The 26591-nt window shown below is 35.1% G+C and overlaps 1 protein-coding gene and 2 non-coding genes across 3 annotated transcripts; all 3 read right to left on the bottom strand.

Annotated features, from left to right (window-relative positions):
* Positions 1-11444: 11444 nt before the first annotated feature.
* Positions 11445-15034, bottom strand: LOC121025329 (SH3 domain-binding glutamic acid-rich-like protein 3). Its single transcript, XM_040467870.1, has 3 exons — positions 14896-15034; positions 12011-12178; positions 11445-11608 (listed from the first exon to the last, which is right to left on the bottom strand). The coding sequence occupies exons 1-3, from the start codon at positions 14950-14952 to the stop codon at positions 11543-11545; spliced, it is 291 nt and encodes a 96-aa protein (XP_040323804.1). The 5' UTR covers positions 14953-15034; the 3' UTR covers positions 11445-11542.
* Positions 15035-17524: 2490 nt separating this feature from the next.
* LOC121025371 (small nucleolar RNA SNORA62/SNORA6 family) lies at positions 17525-17678 on the bottom strand. The gene has a single exon (XR_005788020.1). It is a non-coding gene; the product is annotated as a small nucleolar RNA SNORA62/SNORA6 family (small nucleolar RNA).
* Positions 17679-17921: 243 nt separating this feature from the next.
* On the bottom strand, positions 17922-18024 carry LOC121025375 (U6 spliceosomal RNA). Its single transcript, XR_005788023.1, has one exon. It is a non-coding gene; the product is annotated as a U6 spliceosomal RNA (small nuclear RNA).
* Between the last annotated feature and the right edge of the window lie 8567 nt (positions 18025-26591).

Genomic DNA, 26591 nt, shown 5'->3' with positions numbered 1-26591 from the left:
TAGTTTTGGCACAAAAACAGACACATAGATCAATGTAACAGAACAGAAAACCCAGAAATTGACCCACAAGTATATGGTCAAGTAATCTTCAAAAAAACAGGAAAGAATATCCAATGGAAAAAAGACAGTATCCTTAACAAATGGTGTTGGGAAAACTGGATGGCGACATGCAAAAGAACGAAACTGGACCACCTTCTTACACCATTCACAAAAATAAGTTCAAAATGGATTACAGACCTAAATGTGATACAAGAAACTGTCAAAATGTTAAAGAAGAACACAAGCCATAACCTCTTTGACCTTGGCTGCAGCAAATTCTTGCTAGATACGTGGCAAAAGGCAAGGGAAACAAAGCAAACATTAACTATTGGGACTTCATCAAGATACAAAGCATTAGATAGTGAAGGAAACAATCAAGAAAACTAAAAGGTAGCTTACAAAATGGGAGAAGATATTTTCAAATGACATATTCGATGAAGGGTTAATATCCAAAATCTATAATGAACTTATCAAAGTCAACATAAAAAAAACAATAAATCCAGTTAAGAAATGGGCAGAAGACATGAATAGATATTTTTCAAAAGAAGACATCAAGCTGACTAACAGACACATGATAATATCCTCAAAATCACTCATCATCAGGGAAATACAAATCAAAACCACCATGAGATGCCACCTCACACCTGTTAGAATGGCTAAAATCAACAATACAAGAAACAACAGGTATAGGCAAGGATGCAGAGAAAGGGGAACTCTCTTACACTGTTGTTGGGAATGCAAACTGGTGCCACCACTCTGGGACAGTATGGAGGTTCCTCAAAAAACTAAAAATAACACTACCCTATGATCCATCAATTGCACTATTAGGTATTTACCCAAAGGATATAAAAATACAGGTTTGAAGTGGTACATGAACCCCAATGTTTATAGCACCATTATCATCAATAGCCAAACTATGGAGAAAGCTCAAATATCCATCAACAGATAAATGAATAAAGAAAATGTGGTACACATATACAATGGAATATTACTCAGCCATCAAAAAGAATGAAATCTTGATTGCGATTGCATTGAATGTGTAGATTGCTTTGGGTAGTACTGACATTTTAACAATATTTATTCTTCCAATCCATGAGCATGGAATGTTTTTCCATGTCTTTGTATCCTCTTCAATTTCCTTCATAAGTTTTCTATAGTTTTCAGCATACAGATATTTTACATCTTTGGTTAGCTTTATTCCTAGGTATTTTATGATTCTTGGTGCAATTGTGAATGGGATCAGTTTCTTTATTTGTCTTTCTGTTGCTTCATTATTAGTGTATAAGAATGCAGCTGATTTCTGAGAAAGACAGATACCATATGTTTTCACTCTTATGTGGATCCTGAGAAACTTAATAGAAGACCATGGGGGAGGGGAAGGAAAAATTAAAATTAGGGAGAGAGCCAAACCATAAGAGACTCTTAAAAACTGAGAATAAACAGGGTTGATGGGGGTGGGAGGGAGGGGAAAGTGGGTGATGGGCATTGAAGAAGACACCTGTTGGGATGAGCCCTGGGTGTTGTATGGAAACCAATTTGACAATAAATTTCATATTAAAAAAAGAATGAAATCTTGACATTTGCAATGATGGGGATGGAGCTAGAAGGTATTATGCTAAGCGAGATAAGTCAACAGAGAAAGACAAATACCATATGACATCACTCATATGTGTGTAATTTAAGAAACAAATCATGAATATATGGGAAGTGGTGGAGTGGGGAAGAGGAGACACAGAAACAAACCACAGGAGACTCTTAATAGAGAAGAAACTGAGCATTTAGGGAGTTAGGTGGGTGGCAAATGGGCTTAGGTAGATGATGGGTATTAAGGAGGTCACTTGTGATGAGCACTGGGTGTTGTATGTAATGAGTCACTGAATTCTACCCCTAAAACAAATATTTTACGATGTTGGCTAACTAAAATAAAAAAAATTGTTGTGAAGCATAAAAAAATAAATGCAAAGAAAATTAATCTTTCTGTGACTTTGTTATTAGTGTATACAAACACTACTGATATCTGGGTATTCATTTTGTATCCTGACAGTTTACTGAATTCATTTATTTTAGTAGTTTTTTGGTGGTGTCCTTAGAATTTTCTATGTATATTATTATGTCATCTGCAAATAGTGATAGTTTAAATTTTTCTGTACCAATGTGGATGTCATTTATTTTTCTTGTCTGAATACTGTGTCTAGGACTTCCACTACTCTGTTTAAAAGAAGTGGCAAAAGTGGACATCCTTGTCTTGTTCCTGACTTTAGAGGGAAAGTTCTCAGTCTTTCACCATTGAGCTTGAGGTTAGTTGTGGGGTTTTGATATATGGCCTTTAATATCTTAAGGTGTATTAGCTCTAACTCCATTTTATTGAGAGGTTTTTTTTATTATGAATGTATGTTGAATCTTGTCAAATGCTTTCTCTGTATCGACCTGACTGTATGATTCTTATCCTTTGTTTTGTTGGTATGGTATATAATGTTGATTAATTTGCAAATATTGAACCATTCATGTATTGTGGGAATAAATCCCACGTAATTGTGGTGAATGGTCTTCTTAATGTATTTTTCTTTGTCACTTGCCAATATTTTGCTGAGGTATTTTGCATCTATGCCCATCAGGGATACTGGCTATAGGTTTATTTATTTATTTATTTTTTTTTTTGTGGTGTCTGTCTGGTTTTGGTATTGTACTAATTATAGCATTGTAAATTGTATTTGGATGTATTCCTTATGTTTTTTGAATAGTTGGAGGAGAATAGGTATTAATTTTTCTTTAAATGTCTGGTATAATTCACTTGTGAATCCATCTGTTCCTGGTCTTTTGTTTTTTGGTAGTTTTTTGATTACCAATTCAATTTTATTACTTGTAATCAGACTGTTCAGACTTTCTTTTTTTTTCCTAGTTCAGTTTTAGAAGATTGCATGTTTCTAGAAAATAATCCATTTCTTCTAAGTTGACCTGTTTGTTGGCATATATTTGTTCATAGTATTCTCTTATAATCCTTTGTATTTCTGTACTGATAATTGTTACTTTTTTCTCATTTGTGATTTTATTTATTTGGGTTCTTTCTTTTTTTTTTCTTGATGAGTCTGGCTAAGCATTTGCCCATTTTGTTTATCTTTTCATAAAACCAGTTCTTGGTGGGGCGCCTGGGTGGCGCAGTCGGTTAAGCGTCCGACTTCAACCAGGTCACGATCTCACGGTCCATGAGTTCGAGCCCCGCGTCGGGCTCTGGGCTGATGGCTCAGAGCCTGGAGCCTGTTTCCGATTCTGTGTCTCCCTCTCTCTCTGCCCCTCGCCCGTTCATGCTCTGTCTCTCTCTGTCCCAAAAATAAATAAACGTTGGAAAAAAAAAAAAAACAGTTCTTGGTTTTATTGATTTTTTTTCTTTTTTATTCTCTTTGTTATTTATTTCTCCTTTGATCTGTATTATTTCCTTTCTTCTACTTACCTTAGGCTTTTTTTGTTCTTTGTATTCTTGTTCCTAAGGCCTAAAGTTAGATTGTTTATTTCAGTTTTTTCTTATTTCTTGAAGTAGTCCTGCTTGAACTTCTTTTCCTGTGTCTCAGACATTTTGGACCATTGTGTTTTCACTTTTCATTTGTTTACATGTAATCTTTTATTTCTTCTTTGATAGCTTCATTGACCCACTGATTGTTTATAATGTTGTTCAGTCTCCACATGTTTTACTTTTTCCATTTTTTTTCTTATGATTTAATTTTGGTTTCACACAATTATGGTCAGAAAAGATACATGGTATGATTTCAATTTTTTTTTTTAATTTTTGAGGCTTGTTTTATGGCCTAAAAATGATCTATTCTGAAGAATGTTCCATGTGCACTTGAAAGAATATTTTTCTTTTATTGTTGTTTTATTGTATTTTGGGTGGAATGTTTTGTACATATTTGTTATGTCCACCAGGTATAATGTGGAAACAGAATTTTGAAACAGATTATTTACTTGCTTCGGAAAGTATAAATTCAGAGAATTTTGTGGAGCCAGGTTTCATGTCACATATTCCATTCATTTAGGAAAAGGAAAAAGGAAGGCTCACATTGATTGTGTTACCCTGATGTGGATCGTGAAAATAAAGAAAGATTGACATTGACTGCATTTTTCCATGTAAAATAAATATTTCTTTTGTTTTGAAGAATTCCAGTAAAACTGATTAATAGTTATTCACATTTTATTAATTTGAGCCTTCAGTTCTTCTGCCCTCACCTTACCAACCTCATCCCTGAATATTAAAGGCTGTCTCTTATTTAACAAAAGTTTGAGTTCATACATAAACATTAACCATATTGTTAATATAAATACTATCTGAGCATAATTACCTTTAAACATCTCCATTGATATATAATCCACATACAGTAATTCACCCATTTAAAGTGTAAAACTCAATGGTTTTTAGTATATTCTTAACCTTGCACAGCCATCACTATAACTTAAGTTTCAAACATTTTATCACACAACAAATAAACCCTGTATGCATTAGCAGTCACTGCCAATCTCCCACTCCCTCCACCTTATGCAACCACTAATCTATTTTATCTATCTATGCATTTAATTATTTTGAACATTTATATAAATAGAATCACAAAATATGTGGTCTTTTGTCACTGGCTGTATCTAAGTACCATGCTTTTGAGATTCATCATGTTGCAGTTTGCATTAGTACTTCATTTTTTTTATTGTCAAATAATATCCATTGTATGGATATAAGTACATTTTGTTTAACCTTTAATCAGTTGATAGACACTTAGGTTGTTTCCACTTTTTGGCTATTATGCATAATGAATATTTGTGACGTATTTTTTTTTTGTTTGAGCACCTATTTTCAGTTCTCTTGTATATGTGTACATATACATATATGTATATATACATATACATATATGTGCATATATTATATATACATATGTGTGCATATATGTATATATATATGTGCATAAATGCCATATGACTGGAGGGATTTAAGATAGCAGAGTAGTATGGGGACCCTGGGTTTGTCTTATCCCTGAAACACAACTATATCAGCATCAAACTATTTTGGACACCTAGGAAATTCATCTGAGCATTAATGCAATAATCTGCATAATTTGAATCAGAGATCTTGGCAGGTACATGATGCAGAGAGATAAATGCGGGGGGAGTGAAAAGCAGCAGTGCCACTGTGGGTAGGGAGCTATTTTTGCAGAGAGGGGACAGAGAGAGAAAGAGAAAGGGGAAGACAGTGCAATGCTTTGGGATTGCACAAGAAAAGCATTCCCCCTGAAAGTAGCTGCAGAGAAAGAGAGAAAGAAAGACTGGAAACACTCACAGAAGACACAAAATCTGTTCCCCAAAATCATGGGCAAGGAAAAACGAGAGGATTTCAATACCACCAGTTTTATATAAATAGTGAAGCACAAGGAGAGTCTGAAGTTTCAGAGCTCAGTGCCTATCAGTATTCTGGCAAGGAAGCAAGATGATTCCCCAGGAGCAGGCAGTACAGTCTGAGGGGCCCATGTGCCACACAGGGAGAAGCAGTTCTCCTGCTTGCAGTGCATTTAGTAGAGGTGATACAGCCTCCCCACGGGCAAAAATCCCAGTATACCCAAGAGAGCTGCCACGCTTACTGATATTGGAACAAAGATGCCAGATGAGTGCATCAAAATCTGGCACCTGCGGTATGCTGTGAGTTACCACAAACTCTGCCGCTATGCAATCATGCAGATGTTTTCTGGGACAAGGCAGTACCCAGTCATTGCTCAGCAAGACCCTTCTCCAGAGAATCAGGGTGAGTCCAAACCGCAGGGATCTCTGAAATGTGGGGTTTTGAAGCACAGCCCCATCTGAGATAAAATTCTAGAGGGAGGCACCTCCTGGCAGTCAGACTGCTTAAACACACAGTAAAGACAAGGAGTTGACAGAAGCCTGAGACAGAGGGGTAATTGATAGCACATCTGTAAAGGTGGAAATTCCCCCTCTGGAGGCTAGAGAGTGGGGTGAAGACATTTTCACCTCTAGCACACTCACACTGATCTACCCCAGTATGCTAAGCAGGAGAACAGAGCTGTTACACTAAGCCCTGCCCACCTGTGCCCTCCAGGCACATCCCCCAGAAGACCAGCAAAAATCCTTATCACCCACTTACCACCCACTGTGGACCATAGTGTGCTGCAAAGTTGCAATTCTGGGGGAAACTGGATCTAGCTTCATTTGGGTTTCATTTTGTTTATTAATTTGTTTGTTTCTTTGCTACAGTTTTTATGTTGTGTTCCTTTTGTTTTTTTCTTTTCTTTTTCTTTCTTGGACACAGAAAGAGCAAATTTTTTATTCTACTATATTTTCTTTATTTTATTATATTCTATTTTATTATTTAAATTTGTTTTTAATTTTTATTTTTTTAAGTTTTTTTTATTTCTTTTCTATTTTTTTTCTCTTTTCTATCAAGCTTCTCCCAACAAGAAGACTGAAACACACCTAGGATTTAACTTCCTTTATTTGACTTTTGGGTTTTTTTTTTTCGTTTTCAATTTTTATGTTTAATTTTATTTTACTATTTTTTTCTTCCTCCAAAATGAAAAGATTGAAAAATTCACCTCCCCCAAAAATAACAGAAAGAAATGACAATGAAAAGATGGAGAAATTCACCTCCCCAAAAAAGAAGAGAAAGAAATGACAACTAGGGATTTAATCAACACAGATACAAGTAAGATGTCTGAACTAGAAATTTAAAATCACGAATACAAGAATAGTAATTGGGATTGAAAAAAGCATAGAAGACACCAGAATCCCTTTCTGCAGAGATAAAAGAACTAAAGTCTAGTCAGGCCAATTTAAAAAATGCTATATCCAAGATGAAATCTCAAATGGATGCCATGATGGTGAAGATGGATGAACTATAGCAGGGATTCAATGATATAGAAGATAAAATTATGGGGAATAATGAAGATGGAAAAAAAAAGAAATGTCTTAAATACACAACCCAACTTTACACCAAAGGGAGCTGGAAAAAGAACAGCAAGTAAACACCAAAACCAGGAGAAGAAGGGAAATCATAAAGATTAGAGCAGAAATAAATGATATTAAAAAGAAAACAACAACAGTAGAACAAATCAATGAAAGCAGGAGCTGGTGTTTTAAATTTTTTTAATGTTTATTTATTTTTGATACAGAGACAGAGCATGAACAGGGGAGGGGCAGAGACAGAGGGAGACACAGAATCTGAAGCAGGCTCCAAGCTCCAAGAGGTCAGCACAGAGCCCAACGCAGGGCTCAAACTCACAAACTGTGAGATCATGATCTTAGCCGAAGTCGGATGCTTAACTGACTGAGTCACCCAGGTGCCCAGGAGCTGGTGTTTTAAAGAATTAACAAAATTGAGAAACCCCTATCCAGATTTCTCAAAATGAAAAAGGGAAGGACCCAAATAAATAAAATCATGAATGAAAGAGGAGAGTTTACAACCAACACAATGGAAATACAAAGAATTATGAGACTATTATGAACAATTATATACCAACAAATTGGGCAATTGGGAAGCAATGGATAAATTCCTAGAAGCATATAAACTACCAAAACTGAAACAAGAAGAAATAAAAAAAATGAACAGACTCATAACCAGTAAAGAAGTTGAATCAGTAATCAAAAATCTCCCAACAAACAAGAGTCCAGGGTCAGATGGCTTCCAAGGGGAATTCTACCAAACATTTAAAGAATTCTTTTGAAGCTGTTACAAGAAATATGAATGGAAGGAAAATTTCCAAACTCTTTCTATAAAGCTAGGATTACCTTGATTCAAAACCAGACTATGAACCCCCTAAAAAGGAGAATTACAGACCAATTTCCCCAATAAACATAGATGCAAAAATTCTCAACAAGATACTAGCAAATTGAATTTAACAATACATTAAAAGAATTATTCACCAAGATCAAGTGGGATTTATTCCTTAGCTGCAGGGTTGTTCAATATCCACAAATCAATCAACATAAATATAATAAAAATAATAAAACATAACGTAAAAATAATAAAAAAAGAAAGACCACATGATCCTTTCAATAGATGCATGAAAAGCATTTGATGAAATACAGCATCATTTCTTGATAAAAAATCTGAAGAAAGCAGGGATAGAAGGAACATACTTCAACATCGTAAAGGCCATATATGAAAGATCCACAGCCAATAACATCATCAATGAAGAAAAACTGAAAGGTTTCCTCCTAATGTCAGGAACATGACAGAGATGTCCACTCTCACCATTGTTGTTCAACATAGTGTTGGAATCATCAGCAATCATACAAGAAAAAGAAATAAAAGACATCCAAATCAGCAAGGAAGAAGACAAGCTTTCACTCTTCACAGACAACATGATGTTACACATGGAAAGCCCAAAGATTCCACCAAAAAACTAATAGAATGGATAGATGAATTATGCAACATTGGAGGATATAAAATCAATGTACAGAAATTGGTTGCATTCTTATGCACCAATAATGAAGTAGCAGAAAGATAAATCAAGGAATCAATCCTATTTACCATTGCACCCAAAACCATAAAATTCCTAGGAATAAACCTAACCAAAGTGGTAAAAGATCTGTATGATGAAAACTATAGTAAGCTTATGAAATAAATTGAGGAAGACACAAAGAAATGGAAAAACATTCCACGTTCATGGATTGGAAAAACTAATACTGTTAAAATGTCTATACTACCCAAAGCAATCAACACGTTCAATGTAATCCCTATCAAAATGGCACCAGAATTTTTCACAGAGATAGAACAAACAATTCTAAAATTTGAATGGGATTAGAAAAGACCCAGAATAGCCAAAGTAATATTGAAAAAGAAAATCAAAGTAGGAGGCATCACAATTCCAGACTTTAAGTTATATTACGAAGCTTTAGTAATCAAAACAATGAGGTACTGACACAAAAACAGACATGTTCATCAATGGAGCAGAATAGAAAACCCAGAAATGGATCCACAACTTTATGGTCTATTCTTCAACAAGGCAGAAAACAATATGCAATGGGAAAAAAGACAGTCTTTTCTACAAATGCTGTTGGGAGAACTGGACAGTGACCTGCAGAATAATGAAACTGGACCACCCTCTTACACCATACACAAAAATAAATTGAAAATGGATGAAAGACCTAAATGTGAGACAGAAAACCATCAAAATCCTAGAGGAGAACACAGGCAGCAACCTCTTTGACCTTGGCCATGGCAACTTTCTACTACAGATGTCTCCAGACACTGGGGAAATAAAAGCAAAAATGAACTATTGGGACCTCATTAAGATAAAAAGCTTCTGCACAATGAAGGAAACAATCAACAAAAGTAAAAGGTAACCTATGGAATAGGCAAAGATATTCACAAGTGACATATCAGATAAAAAGCTAGTATTCAAAATCTATAAAGAGCTTGTCAAAGTCAACACCCCAAAAACAAATAACCCAGTTAAGAAATGGGCAGAGACATGAAGAGACACTTTTCCAAAGAAGACATACAAATGGCTAACAGATACATGAAAAACTGGTCAACATCACTCATCATCAGGGAAATTAAAATCAAAACCAAAATGAAATACCACATCACACCCATCAAAATAGCTAAAATTAACAACTCAGGAAACAACAGGTGTTGAGGATGTGGAGAAAGGGGAACTTTCTTACACTTTTGGTGGGTATATAAACTGCTGCATCCATTCTGGACAAAGTGTGGAGGTTCCTCAGAAAATTAAAGATAGAACTACCAGCAATTTTACTGCTAGGTATTTATCCAAAGGATACAAAAATACTTACTCAAAGGAGCACATACACCTCAATATTTATAGCAGCATTATTAACAATGGCCAAGTTATGAAAAGAGCCCAAATGTCCATTGACTGAAGAATGAATAAAGAAGATGTATACATATAATATGGAATATTACTGTCATCAAAAAGAATGAAATCTTTTTGAAATCATTAGAAATTTTGCCAGTTGCAATGACATAAATGGAACTAGAATGCTTTATGCTAAGTGAAATAAGCCAGTTAGAGAAAGAAAAATACCATATTGTTTCTCTCATATGTGGAATTTAAGAAACCAAGTAGATGAACATAGGGGAAGGGAAGGAAAAATAACATAAGATAAAAATAGAGAGGAAGGTAAATCATAAGAGACTCTTAACTACAGAGAACAAACTGAAGGTTGCTGAAGGGGAGGTAGGGGTGGGTGGGCCAAATGGGTGATAGGCATTAAGGAGTGCACTTGTTGAGATGAGGACTGTGTGTTATATGTAAATGATGAAACACTAAATTCTATTCCTGAAAACAATACTACATTATATGTTAACTAACTTGAATTTAAATAAAATCTTGGAAGAAAAAAAATTGAAGGTGAAGGATGAAACCATTTAAGTGTTGATTTGGAATTATTACACAGAAAAACCTTGGTTTGTGAGCATAATTCATTCTGAAAACATGCTTGTAATCAAAAGCAGTTGTATAGAAAGCAAATTCAACAACTGTTGGCTCAGTTGTGATCATGTGGCGTTCGGCATCACGTACTACTTGCATTGCAACATTACTCATTTATCAAGTTAAAATTTATTATAAATGTTTTCTCTCCTTGCAGAACACTCACAGAACAAGTTACTTGCAATCCAAGATTCTATTGTATTTGTTTTTTCAGGAACTAACTGGGTTACATATATAACTGATACTTGGCCATGATTTCATTTTCCTTTAAAGTTCTTATGAGAATATGTCAGATATTTTCTATTCTGAGACTTTTCTAGGAAAACCTTTTTGTTTTCATGGTAATGAATGTATTCCTTTAAAACTTTCTTTGCAAAACTGAAGTGTGCTTTTTTCCAATTTTACTGTCAGTTTTAAATTGTGTTCACATGTGTTTCAACAGTTAATTTAGTGTGAATTTCTTCAATTAAAGCAGTATAATTTAAAACAGAAAATTTGTATTTCTATTTGTATGAAAAGTATAGTATATTTTATACTCTCGTGATGCTTATGAATCTTAGTTAATATATTTGACACTATTTTCTAGTTACTATTCATTATTTCATGTGAACTACACACATTTGATCCCCTGTTACATCCAATGCCACATTTATCACAGTTTGGTATGTATCCACTGAAAGACATATTTTTTTCTGCATAAAACCACATACACCAAATATCAAATATATAACTTTGCTAAAATTATATTATGAATTAATCAGTTTGCAAAAGGAAAAAGGTATTAAACTCATTTGTACAGTCAAATAAAGAGAAGTTTGATCTTGATAAATGTTTAACAATGTTTTTTACACATCTTTGTAAAATGTTCACTATGTAACAAAGAAATGATTGTAAAGCAAAATTGAAATTGTAAAAGCCCCCATGTTAGTGATTGCAAATGAATCTAGATATCAATTAACCTTATGAAGCTCTCATATTTTTTTTAATTAAAAGTAACCAATGTATATGGAAGTATATGCAGATCTACTTTGGTAAACATATTTTGTATCATCACTGCACATTCATTCCATCTTCAGGAATTTCAGAATCTCTTTGTTCTCCTTTGCCTTGTGAAACATTTCAAAATCCTAAAAGGAATTAAAATTAACTTGTAACATCAATGCTGATAATTTCACTTATGAAACAATTAAATTCAAGTGTCAAGGTCAGTTTGCTAATTATCTTGCCTGGGCCTTTGCAAATGTCTACCAGCTAAGTTAGTTAAAAGAATTTCCCCAAGGTATCAGTTATTTCATCCTATAACGTATGGTGAAAAATACTGTGTATCTCCAAACAAGCAGCATGATATACTTTCCTTTTATGGTATTTTTCATAATGAAGTACACATTGCCTTATCTTCAGGAACACAATTAAGTTATTATGTAAATGAAAAAACCTCACCCTCACAGTCCATAAATGTATTGTTTCCCCATTTATATAATCTTAAAATACGAAATGAAAATAAAATAAAAATGGAAATTTACTCTTACCCCACAATATTCTTGGCCATTGAATATCTGAGGTGGCAGAGCCCTAGGGGTAGAAACTTTAGTCTTCATTTCCTGAAGTATTTTCAAACTCACAGAAATATCTATTAATTCATATTTTATTTTGTAAGTATCTAAAATTCTGGTAACTTCTTCCTGTCTCTGCTTCACCTAGATAGACAAAGATATAAAGAGATGGAAAGATGTTAATCAACTGGCCCCAATGTTTTATGTTTTATTTTTATTTTCCCTATCCATTATGCTATGGTAGGGTAATAGATTTTAATGGTGTGATTTTTTTGAGCAGCAAAATTAGGTAATTTTATTGTGATAAACACATACACATACACACATATATAGTATATATATTTAATATGTATATGAAGAAATACAGTAAGGTGTCAGTGGGAGTTAAAAATGTCTAATGGGGTATAAATATTTACTATATTGATTTCAAACTTCATATGAAATGGTATGAACATTCTGCTAACAGTTGAAGCACACATTTCAGCTCATCACTGCATTAATTTATGCTAATATCTATGGTAGTCCTGTGTAGGAAATGAATAGGATACCAGGTTTTTACATTTAAAAGAACAAACTGCATGTTCTTAACAATAATTGGAGACTATGCCTAAGTGAGGAGATAAAATCTACAGAATGAGAAAATAAATCAGAGGATTAAGATTTACAAAAACTGTGAGTGAATAAAAGTGGTCAGTTCTTGCTATGTCCTCCTATATGAACTTTACATATCTGTTATCTGTTATAAAAGGCTGTATATCCACCCCCATTGTCTTTTCCCCTGAAACACTACTGCCAAAGTATAATTGTAATAATTGGTTATCTTTTAAACATAGTGTAGGGGCACCTGGGTGGCTCAGTTGGCTAAGCGTTTGACTTCGGCTCAGGTCATGATCTTGCGGTTCATGAGTTCAAGCCCCATGTCGGGCTCTGTGCTGACAGCTCAGCTCCTGGACCCAGCTTCAGATTCTGTGTCTCCCTCTCTCTCTGCAACCCCCCCCCCCGCTCATGCTCTGTCTGTCTCTCTCAAATATAAAATATAAAAAAAAAATAAATAGTTTATAAGTACGTTTTTTGTTAATAACTGTAACATAAATCTTAAAATTTGAGTTTTCTACATTTTCACATGACAATCTTGGGCAATTTTGCCACATAAAATCTGTGATGCTAGAATAAGAAAACATATGTAAAATCAATTTGACAAGTACAAGCCCCAGTTTATTCAATTATGACTTCTGTGAAAGTGCATGGCAGAAGGTTTTTTGTTTGATGACTTAAAAATATAATCCAGTCAGGTTTAGAAAACCTTGTCTATTTCCAACTGATAGTGGAGAAGTTTCTGAAATTCCATCATGCAACATTTCTACTTTCTGAGGCTCATTAGTCTTCAAAATTGCAAAAGCATGATTCATGTGACTTAAGTCACATTTTTATAGTGTTTTTTTCAAAACTCTTTTTAGAGGAACCACATCATGAAAACAGTTGTTTAGACTAGTGCTAATCTGAGTGTGATTTATAAGACCAGCGTCATCAGCCTTATCCCACCCCAAAACTATAGAATTTGGGAATGGTTCTCAGGAATGTTTTAACAAGCCCTCCAGATGATTTTTATGTTACAGTTTGAGAGACACAGACCAACAGTTGGGTGAATCTTCTGCTGCATCCATAATGGTCCTTAATGATTTCAAATCATTCCCTCTTATAGAATCTTAGTACCATATCCAATAACATAAATTACAATGTTAAAAATAGTCAAAAGGTCCATGATTTTAGTTTTAAAACTGCTTCTTGTTATTGTTGTTTCTTAGTACCCAGGTGAAATCCTTAGTTGTTAAGGCTTTATGCAGAAGCAATGCACTATTTCTAGGCTGAGATAAAATCTCATTGCTCCTTGCATCTATCATGGTGCCTAACACACCGAAGGAGTGTGATGAATGTTTGTTAGCCATTTATAATCCATTCTAAATTCTTCAGTTTTCATGCTTTTCCAAAAACTTTGCAGAATGAGGTTCTTAGACATATAACATTCCTTGTATAGCTGAGCTGTGATAACCATTAGCCAGCCACATGTGACTATTGAGAACTTGAAGTGTGGCTAGTCCAAAATGAAATGTTCTGTAAGTACAAAATACATACTGGATTTTGAGGACTTAATATGGAAATACATAACATCTCTTTTTAAATATTCGTTATATGTTGCAATGATAACATTTTGTAAACTTTGTGTTAAATAAAATATATTAAAATCAATCTCATCTCTTTTTTTAAGTCATTACTAGAAAATTTAAAATTACACATGTGGCTCACAATATATTGTTGTTTGAAACCACCGTTCTACAATATTTCCTACAACATGGTCAAAATAGTTCATCTAACCTGTAACCTAAGACATATCTGATCTATGCAAATACATATTCTTCTTAGAAATTAAGTTTGTCTTTTTGAGGTTATCCAATCTTCTCTGAGGATTATGGCCATTTACTCACTGGCATTTTCCCTCTCCTATCCTAAACAGTGTTCTTTAGCTCTTCCATCTCCCATCCTAAACATCCTAAAGAAAAAGGTTCTTTATCTCTTCCATTTGAAATATATGCAAAATTACTGAAATAATAAAGTTGGCTGAACTCAGGACCCAGAAACCTCCCAAAGTAGTCAGTTTCTTAGAGCACAACCAGTGTGAGGGCAATAACCACATTCTCTGTTGTCCACTGCACCTCCCATTCCTGAAAACCTAGAGAGGAAGGAGCTGAAGAATGAAAGACAAGAAGGAGATGGTAATGCCCTAGCACAATCCTGAAGTCCCCAACTAGAATGTCTTCACTCTAGTCTTTTTTGCCGGCTAAGGCTCTTTTCTTTCCACTCACCTCTCTAGACCCTGACACGCTGGTGTAATAGACTTTAATGGAGCTCATCGTTTCCATTTAAAGGCTACTTTGCAGAAATAACCGAGTCAGTCACTTCATTACGGCCTAAGGCTGAGCTAATAGAAGTCCCAAAACCTGGCTGTGCCTTTTCTCAGACTGTTGCTAAGAGCCGTTGGCCTGTACACTCTGGATTGGCTGGGAAAGTAGTGCCCTTGTGACGCAGGAACACTGGAACGTCGTGACTGCCAGCCTGGCAGGGCATGAACTCTGGGGTGATAAACTTCTGTTAAGGCCTCTTTTCTCCCCTCATTGGCCGGGGAGGCACAGGGGAGGACTGGATGGAAGAATTAGTGGACTTTGTATTCCTGCTACTCATTCTCCCACTCCCTGCTTAGGGATGGTGGTAAACATGAGCTGTTTTGTCTGGCAACCACAGCCGCAAATGAAGGGCTGAGACACCTGAGGGAGAAAATGATCAAAATACAATGTTATAGCAAATAAAGAGATATATTAAAACTTGTATTCCCTAAATTTGTAGTGACAGAGCAAGTGGCGCCAATGCTTACTTGGACAGGAAGGGACGGGACCACCATAGCAACCTTTGATGCTTTTTTTCTTAGCTTGGGGAGGTGACTACTTTCCCACTCCCATGTTCCTCCCTTCCTGAAGACAGCAAGCTTTCCTATGATTTGATCTTTTGGTTTATGTAATAGTGGGTTCAATAGTCGCTGACTCTCCTAGCACTTCCTCCCTACACCTGGTATAAAACAATGACTTCGTGCTTTAATGTCTACTTCTTCAATACATTCGTAGCTCATTATTCTAGCCTTTATTTTCAAGTAGTTGAAGATAGTGATAATGTTTGCAGAATTTCTTTGGTTTGCCAAAATTAAGCAATGGAAATTGACAGTAAAGAACTAAAGAATTTTAGCACCAGTTTTTCTGTTAAACAAATTTGGATTCCATGGTTCTACCACTTGATAACTATAGATCTTGGGCAAATTACTTCCTTCTGAATGTCAATTTCTCAATCGTTAGTGTATAAATGTGAATAGTGACACCTACATGACAGCATCATTATCAGGATTAAATGAACTGAGTATGTAAAAGTGTTTGGCACATGGTCTGGCATGTCGTTAGTTTAGAAAATTATAATTATTATTTAAAAAAATAATGTTTTTTTTTTTGAGAGAGAGAGAGAGAGAGTGCAAGCAGGGGAGGGGCAGAGAAAGAGGGAGACAAAGAATCTGAAGCAGACTTCAGGCTCTGAGCTGTCAGCCCCTGACATGGGGCTCTAACTCAGGAACTGTGAGATCATGACCTGAGCGAAAGATGGATGCTTAACCGCCTGAACCACCCAAGTGCCCCTATAATAATTGTTATTGGTAAGTATCTGACTGCTTGCGTGATGTTTGGGAACAAGCATATCAATATGAATAAGAGGAAGCATTTACCTTCAAGTTACTCACAGAGTGATAACTTTTAAAGTGAGATAAATGCAATGTACAGAAATCTAAATCAGGCTAGGTGGGTCAAGGCAGGTATCCCTGAAGAAGTGAGAGCTAAACTGAAACCTGAATTATGTGTAGTATGCCAAGAAATTATAATAATAAAGAAGTTTTGGGTAGAAGGAACAGTCATGAAGCAATGTGGTAATTGGAACTTTGGGAGCAAGTGGAGGAATAGAAACTGAGGAAATAAATAGGAAAAACACATAGGCCTTCAGGTTTCATGTTAGATTTTGACGTATAGTCTTTTCAAGGCTGTTTCTTCTTTTATAAAAATGTGGAAAATCTTAACTTGCAAATTTACTGTGAAGATTAAATAAGTTGGAGATGTTGCCTAAGGGCATCTTTCACTTATGAAGCACTCAATAAATTATATCTATTATTAATCCATGGATGATTAGACAGCTCTGAAGCATTTAGCTCTTTGTGTGAAAGGTGGATCAATCTAGAATATCAAGTGGACTTGAAAGGGGGAAAGACTGGAAGCACTTGCAGCAATACAAAAATAAAATGACAATAGTGAAAGGGAAAGATATTTAGGACAGGGGACTGCTAGAATTTGGATATAAGAGAGAGAGGCAAAGGAGATGGATATAACCAATGAAGGAGTCTAGGTTAGGAACAATATGAGATCTCCATTTTCTTTTGATATTTCTTTGTGATAGCAGTGGTATAAAATCTAATTTTTTTATTGTTTTCATTATCTTTCTGGTGTGAGATTGTGACTTATTTTCTCATTTTGCTGTGAGCTCTTTGGTGTCAAGCTAAATTAATGCACTATTTCATATAATAGGTTATCTTTGACAACCTAAAGTAAATTGGTTGGTATGACATACAAAATTTGAATTAACCTATTGTATAGGATGTTTTTGATAATTATTTTGAAGTAATTATTTTTTTTAAAAAAACTGTATTGATAATTGTAACTGAAAGTATCATCTATGTAGATGTTTGTTTATGCTTCCCTGTCTACTTGGGCAGTTTGTATCTGAGTTCAAATCATTCTCAAGAATGGGACAGAAACTTGTGGGACTGGAAAAAATATATTCTAAGGAAATTAGTATACTTTTTCTTGTCCTTTTATATATGTGACTATTTATTTATTTAATTACTTATTTTTTACTTGTAGCAAGAATTACTATCAAAGTCCACTCATTGACGCAAAGACCCTTGTGGTGTTACCAAAAGACTTTCCCCTCATGTAGCATACTACCTGTAATTCTGAGTTCATCAGCTAGCCAGTGGCCTCAACTCCAAGCTCTAACAATGTGCATGACTTATTGATCATACAAATAATACATGAATTCATGCACATTTTATAAGTCAAACCACATAGAAATATAGAGAGTAAAAATTAAAATTACACTATCACCTTCTCTTTAAAATCCTCCTTCCAGAGGAAACCACTATTAACAGTTTGATTTGTATCATTTTTCACAAACATGATGACATTTATTAAGTTATAAGGGATAACAGTCACTTATAACATGAAAGTTAAGTACACAGTCTACTTTTTAAAAAAATATGGAATGCTTCATCAATTTTCGTGTCATCCTTGCACAAAGGCCATGCTAATGTTCTCTGTTTTGTTTTGACTTTAGTATATGCACTGCCAAAGTGAGCACTATTACACAGGCTTTGAAGTGAGGCTTCTTGGGTTCAATCCCAGACTCTACCACTTACAACTGTGTAATATAGTGCATCCTATATAACTTCTTTGTGCCTCCGTTTTCTCATGGGTGAAATGGAAATTATAATATGTTTCATAGAGATATTATAAGGGTTATACTACTTAGTGTATGTGAAGTATTAGAAAAATGCCTGGCACATATACATGATGGAATCATATTGTATATGTTGTTCTGCAACTTCCATTCATTAGTACAGATAAAGGCAATATGGTGTACCGATTAAGTAAGTGGATTCTAAATACAATTGCTTGGTGCAAATACTAGTTCTACCATTTACTATGTTTGTGAAATTCAACAAGTATATAAACTTTTTCTGTCTTTGTTTCCTTTGTAAAATTCAAATAAGAGCTTCTGTATTTTTAAGTTTTATTTGAATTCCAGTTGGTTAACATAAAGTGTAATATTAGGTTCTGGTGTACAATGTAGTGATTCATCAGTGCTCATCACAACAAGTACACGCCTTAATCATCATCACCTATTTAACACATCCTCCCATGCACCTCCATTCTGGTAACCCTCATTTTGTTCTCTATAATTAAGAATCTGTTTCTTGGTTTGTCTCTTTCTCTTTTTTTTTGTCCCTTTGCTTATTCATTTTGCTTCTTAAATTCCATATATGAATTAAATCATGGTATTTGTCTTTGACTGACTTATTTCACTCAGCATAATACTCTCTAGCTCCATCCATGTCATTCCAAAAGGCAAGATTTAATTCTTTTGTATGGTTCTATAATATTCCAGTGTGTGTGTGTGTCTGTGTGTGTGTGTAACAGCACTGTTATATATATAATATAATATAATATAATATAATATAATATAATATAATATATAATATATAAGTTTATATTATATATAACACATCTTCTTTATACATTCATCAGCTAGTGGATATTTGGGCTATTTCCATAAAGTGGCTATTGTAGATAATGCTGCTATAAACATCAGGATGCATGTATCCCACTGAAATAGTATTTTTACAGTCTTTGGGTAAATAGCTAGTAATGCAATTACTGGATAGTAGGGTAATTAAGAAGAAATAATATCTGTTCTTTCTAAACTATTCCAAGAAAAAGAAAAGGAAGTAAAACTTCCAAATTCATTCTGTGAGGCCATTATCCTCATATCAAAACAGGATAAAGATACAACTAAAAAAAAAAATAGAGGCCAATATCCTTGATGAACACAGATGCAAAAATTCTCTACAAAATTCTAGTGAAATGAATTCAACAATACATTAAAAAGATCATTCACCATGACCAAGGGGGATTTATCCCTGAGTTGCAAGGGGGGCTCAATATTCACAAATCAGTGATGTGATACATCACTTTAATAAGAAAAAAAACAATAAGAACCAACATATGATCCTTTCAAAAGATGCAGAAAAAAAACATTTTACAACGTACAACATCCATTCATGATAAAAACCCTTAACAAAGTAGGGGTAGAGAGAACATACCTCAACATCATAAAGGCCATATATGGAAAACCCATAGCTAATATCATCCTCAAAGGGAAAAAAATCTGAGACCTTTTCCTCTGTGGTCAAGAATAAGACAGGATGTCCACTCTCACCACTGCTATTTAGCATAGTACTGGAAGCTCTAGCCACAGAAATCAGACAACAAAACATAATAAAAGGCATCTAAATTGGCAAGGAAGAAGTCAAACATTCACTCTTCACAGATGACATGATATCTTAGATTGAAAACCCAAAAGATTCCACCAAAAAATTGCTAGAACTGATATATATCCAGTGAAGTCACAGGATACAAAGCCAATGCACAGAAATCTGTTGCATTTCTATACACCAATAATGAAGCAGCAGAAAGAGAAATCAAGGAATTGATACCATTTACAATTGCACCAGAAACCATAAGTTACCTAGGAATAAACCTAACCAAATATGTGAAAGAACTCTGCTCTAAAATCTGTAAAACGCTGGTGAAATAAACGAAGAAGACTCAAAGAAATGGAAAGACATTCCAAGTTCATGGATTGAAAGAATACTGTTAAAATGTTTATACTATTCAAAGCAATCTACACATTAATGCGATCCTTGTCAAAATAGCACCAGCATTTTTCACAGAGCTAGAACAAACAATCCTAAAATTTGTATGGAACCACAAAAGACCCCGAAATAACCAAAGCAATTTTGAAAATGAAAAGCAAAGCTGGAGGCATCACAATTCTGAACTTCAAGTTATATTAAAAAGGTGCAGTGATGAAAACAGTATGGTACAGGGCACAAAAATAAACACATAGATCAATGGAACAGAATAGAAAACCCAGGAAAAAAAGCCCAACATCTATATGCCCAATTAATCTTCAAAAAAGCAGGAATGAATATGCAATAGAAAAAAGACAGTCTCTTCTACATTTGATGTTGGGAAAAGTAGACAGCTACATGCAAAAGAATGAAACTGGACCGCTTTCTGACACAATACACAGAAAATAATTCAAATGGATGAAAGATCTAAATGCGAGACAGAAAACCATAAAAATTCTAGAAGAGAACATAGGCAGTAAGCTCCTTGACATCAGTTGTAGCAACTTATTTTTAGATATGTCTCCCAAGTTAAGGGAAACAAAATTGAAAATAAACTATTGGGACTACATAAACAAACAAAATAAACAAACAAACACAACTTCTGCAAAGCAAATCACCAAACTAAATCACCAAAACTAAAAGGCAATCTACTGAATGGGAGAGGGTTTTTGTAATGACATATCTGATCAAGGGTTAGTATCCAAAGTATGTAAAGCACATATGAAACTGAACAACCTAAAAATGAGTGATCTAATTTAAAAATGGGAAGAATACATGAATAGACATTTTTCCAAAGAAGACAAACAGATAGCTGATACATAAAAAGATGCTCAATTTGGGGCCTCTGGGTGGCTCAGTTGGTTAAGTTTCCAACTTCAGCTCAAGTCATGATCTCATGGTTTGTGAGTTCAAGCCCCGCACCGGGCTCTGTGCTGACAGCTTGGAGCCTGGAGCCTGCTTCAGATTCTGTATCTTCCTCTCTCTCTGCCCCTCCCCCACTCATGCTCTCACTCTCGCTCTCTCTCTGTCTCAAAAATACATAAAAATTTTTTTAAAAGATGCACAATTTACTGATCATCAGGGAAATTCAAATTAGCCTACAATGAGATACCACCTTACACCTGCTAGAATGACTCAAATCAACAACACAAGAAACAGCTGTTAGTGAGGATGTGGAGAAAGGGAACACTCTTGCATTGTTGGGGGGAGTGCAAAGTGGTGCAGCCACTCTGGAAAAGAGAATGGAAATTTCTCAACATGTTATAAATAGAACTACCATATAATCCAGCAATTCAACTACTAGGTATTTACCAAAAGAATACAAAAATGCTAACTCAAAGGGATGCATGCACCACAATGTTTATAGGAGCATTATCTACCATAGTCAAATCATGGGAGCAGCCCAAGTGTCCATCAATAGATTAATAAAGAAGATGTGGTACACACACACACACACACACACACACACGCACACACACACACTGGAATATTACTCAGCCATAAAAAAGAATTAAATCATGCCATTTGCAATGACAAAGATGGAGCTAAGAGAGTATTATGCTAGTGAAATAAGTCAGTCAGAGAAAGTAAAATGCTACATGATTTCTCTCATATGTGGAATGTAAAAAAATGAATGAACAAACGGACAAAAGAAGAGAGAGAGAGGCAAACCAAGAAACAGACTCTTGACTATAGAGAACAAACTGAGTTGGGTTGGAAGATGGGTTAAATAGGTGATGGGGATTAAGGAGGGCACTTGTGATGAGCACCAGGTGTTGTATGGAAACACTAAATCACTATATTGTACACCTAAAAATAACATTACACTCTATGTTAACTAACTGGAATTTATACTTTTTATTTTTTTAATGTTTATTTCTGAGAGAGAGAGAGAGTGAATGGAGGAGGGGCAGAGAGAGAGGGAGACACAGAATCTGAAGCAGGATTCAGGCCCCGAGTCATCAGCACATAGCCTGACATGGGGCTTGAACCCACAAACCATGAGATTATGACCTGAGCTGAAGTTAGATGCTTAACTGACTGCATCATTCAGGCGCACTTAACTAACTGTAATTTTTAAAAAAGTTAAAAAAAATGAAAAAAAATGTCATGAATTTGATAAAGCTATTTCTATTAATGAAAAAGTGGCTACATTTATAGTTCTACTCAGAAAGTTTTCATGAGGCCAAAGTATGTATAAATATCCATCTCTTGTACAAATTCTGAGGTGTAGTATTTTTTTTCAATGTGTGACTCAAATGATATTAATTAAGCACAGTACAAAACAATGTACAATATTTATAGATGGAGAAAGGATTAGGCACTTTAACCAAAAACTTTTAAATAAATAATTTATTACAGTTTAATACATACATTAAAATAATTATACTTTTGTATAAGTTTGTGCTTTTTAAAACACTTTCATATATACCATATAATATTATCTTGACAATAATGCTGTGAATAAGGGAAAGGAATATTATTTTCAGTATTTAATTGATAGGAAAATTGAAATCCAGGAATGGTAAATAAATTACCTGATTTTAAAATGTTAATGGCTTATCTTGATGAGCACTGAGTCATGTATAGAATTGTTGAATCATTGTATTGTACACCTGAAACTAATATAACATTGTATCTTAATTATATTTCAAAAGAAAGAAAGAAAGAAAGAAAGAAAGAAAGAAAGAAAGAAAAAGAAAAGTTAATGCAGACTCAAGTCTCCTTATTCATGGTGCTATTGTCTATTCTTTGAGCAACACTGCCTCCCTAAATTACTTGTGTTTCATGTAGGAGACAAGTGTTCATTTTTACATTCAGGCAATGTACACTGCCTGAATGAGTTCTTTTACATTACAGGAATGTACCACACTCTTCTGTTTAGAATTTTTTTTCTAATAAAATGCTTGTAGAAGTCTTCCTAATTGAATTCCTTTATAAAAAACAAAATTATACAAAATCTTGCAAACCACTTACATGTAAGAAGATTTTAAATGATGGGAAAAATGTGGGAAAAGCAATGTATAGATATAGAAGACAATTCGTTTCCCCCTGATTAAAAGGAAAATTAAGATAATGTTGTAAAAGAAAGTTTAGCAAAGCAGAGAAATGATACAAATAAAATAAAATCTGTGAATGAGATAACTGTAGCAAAATGCAAAAAAAGCATCCCTTTTAGAAAATTTTGTTGCAGGGGCACCTGGGTGGCTCAGTCGGTTGAGCGTCCGACTTCGGCTCAGGTCATGATCTCACAGTCCGTGAGTTCGAGCCCCACATTGGGCTCTGCGCTGACAGCTCAGAGCCTGGAACCTGCGATTCTGTGTCTCCCTCTCTCTGTCCCTCCCCCGCTCATGCTCTGTCTCTCTCTGTCTCAATAATAAATAAACATTAGAAAAAAGTTTTAAAAAAAAAGAAAATTTTGTTGCATTGCCCATTCCAAAGACAGTAAAACAGGATGAAAGACAGCTAAGTTTATACTGATCTTGGTCATATACAAGTATGTGCCACAATTATCTTGACTTACAGATTGGAGGAAACCATGTGAGGAACATGTATGATTTGGGTTGCTTTGTGGAACACATATGAGATGATGCTTTTAATGGTCCCCTTTTACCCTCACTAGATAATACCATTGAGTCATTCTCCTATCATTGAGACTCTTGAGAAACTACTTGCCTCAAAACTATTGAATGGAGATAAAATTCAAGAAAATAAGTATAGTGTTTTATAAACAACCCCTCTCTAATTCTATGCTTAGTAGTTATAAGGAAAAAATATATATATGAACTCTATAAACAATTTTTGGAAGAAATCTCACTAAAATCCTACTCTATAACCTATCGTATGACTTCCAATTTGATAAGGAATAATGTAACTCAAATTAGCCTTCAAAACTTTCAAGAGTAGAATATAGAGGCATCAAAACCTTGGGAAATTCTTCTAAATTCTTTAGCAAGATGTAGTCTTTGTAATGTTTCCTATGGAAACAATTATAAATTATGCACTCCTAACAAAATTTTAAGCCACAGAATTAGGGAACTTATATCACATCTACAATAGAAACCAACTGTAGGTTGGCTGGACTGACTTAAGAAACTAGACTAGAGGGAAGAGTTAAGATGGTGGAGAAGTAGGGGGACCCTGGGCTTTTCTCATCCCTCAAACACAGATGTATTGAGGTCAGACTACTTGGAACACCCAGGAAATCAATCTGTGGGGTGGCAGAAGGATCTCCACAGTTGGAGGGAGACAGCTTGGCAGGTTCCAGGAGGATGGAAGTGAACTGAGGAAGAGAAAAATGGCAGAGCTACAGAGGGGAGGGAAAAATTTCTGTGGCAAGACAAAAGGGAGAGAAAGAGAGAGAGGTTGAGATAGTGCATCATTGAATTAGCACAAAAAGAAAACCTCTCTGGACCACAGACTGGTAAGTGAGAAGTAATGAGTGTCCCAGTACTTTTTGCAAATAGCCTTTGTTGCTCAAACTCTGAGGTTTTGGAAGTATGCGACTTTCTCTGGAGAAGAGCTGTGGTGGACACTGCTGGGGAGGAGGGAGCTGGCCCTGTAGTGCATAGCGTGGTGCAGAGATCTCTGGGGTGCACTGAAAGAGAACAGTCCCTTTCCTGGGGTACTTTTGGAAGAGGGCTTATTGCATCCCCAAGGACAAAAGTCCCTGCAGGTGTCAGCCAAAGGCCTTTCATCAGCAGTTTGGTGAGGCTGTACTCCAGAGGAGGTGTATACACACCATGCCAGGTCCTTTAAGACTTTGGATTTTCAACCCAGCAACACACCAAAGAAAAAGCATAGGCAAAGAAAAGATCCAGAGCAACTTGACTGCCTTAGGTATTCAATGAGAGTTGCCTGCCTGAACAGCAGGGGTTTGATCCCTGGTGAAGGCAAGAGATTGGGGTGGCATCATTCCCCCTGCCAACACCAAAATGGTGGGACTTCAGAGAGCAATACAGTAGCCCCCAATGGAGGTGTAACCCACTTACACTAAACCTTGCCCTTCCAAGCCTGGCAACTGCGTATTTACTGGGGCAAGACTGCCTCTGAGCCAAAATACCTGGCCTTTCCTCTAGACCAACAGAGCCAGCACCTCGTAGGCACCAAAACATAACTCTTTTATTATTTTTGTCCTCATTCTTTTTTTCTTTTGGAATGAGGCTCATAGTTTCTTATCTTTTTTTTTTTTTTCATTTCCTTCTCTCTCTCTCTCTCTCTCTCTCTCTCTGGATCAGGATTTTTTTATTCTTTTCCTTTGTCTTCTTTTTTTTCCCTTTTCTTCTGCTTCCCCCTGCCTTTTTCCCCTTCTTCTTTGGAATCAACCTTATAATTTTTTATTCTCTGTCCATTATTCCTTCTTTCCTTTCCTTTTCTCTTTTTGGGATCAGGGTTTCACTTTCCCTTTTTTCCAGGCTTAATTCAACAAACAAATCAAAGAACACTTAGTTAAAGGTCCAAACACTCCAACACTTCAAACAAGGAGGAGCTCTGTTGATGATGGTACAGGGGTAAAGAGCAACCAGGAAATTAAATAAGTAATTTTAAAAATACATGGAGGCAAATGAAAATGAAAATTCAATGGTCCAAACACTTTGGGATGTAAGAAAGGCAGTCCTAACAGGAAAAATACTTTGCAATTCAGGCCTATCTCTTGAAGAAAGAAAGGCCCCAAATACACAACCTAACCTCACACCTAAAGAAGATAGATAAAGGAGAAGCAAATAAAGCCAAAAACCAGCAGAAGAAGGATAATAATAAAGATTAGAACAGAAATCAATGATATAGAAACAAAAATATGGTTGAACAGACTAATGAAACTAAAAGCTGTGGGTTTTGTTTTGAAAGAATAAACAAAATTGATAATCCCCTAGCCAGAATTATCAAAAAGAAAAGAGAGAAACACAAATAAATAAAATCACGAATGAAAAAGATCACAAGCAATGACCCAGAAATACAAACATTTATAAGGGAATACTGTGAAAAATTATATGCCAACAAATCAGACAATCTGGAAGAAATGGACAAATTCCTAGACACTCTACTCACACAGTACCAAAACCATAACAGGAATAAATAGAAAATTTGAACAAGCCCATACCCAGCAAATAAGTTGAATCAGTTATCAAAAATCTCCAAACAAATAAGAGTCAGATGGATTCCCGGAGGATTTCTACCAGACATTTAAAGTAGAGTTAATACCTACTCTTCTCAAACTGCTCCAAAAAATAGAAATGAAAGAAAAGCTTCCAAACTCATTCTAAGAAGCCAGCATTACCTTTATTCTAAAACCAAAGACCCACTAAAAAGGAGAATTACAGGCCAATATCCTGATGAAGCTGAATGAAAAAATTCTCAAGATACTAGCAAATCGAATTCAACAGTAACATTAAAAGAATTATTCACCAATTTTTAGTGGGAATTATTCCTGGACTGCAGGAGTGGTTCAAT

The sequence above is a fragment of the Herpailurus yagouaroundi genome, unplaced genomic scaffold (assembly GCF_014898765.1).
Source record: "Herpailurus yagouaroundi ecotype Mexico unplaced genomic scaffold, PumYag 67623, whole genome shotgun sequence".
Taxonomy (NCBI): domain Eukaryota; kingdom Metazoa; phylum Chordata; class Mammalia; order Carnivora; family Felidae; genus Herpailurus; species Herpailurus yagouaroundi.
This window is presented reverse-complemented; position numbering and strand designations above follow the sequence as displayed.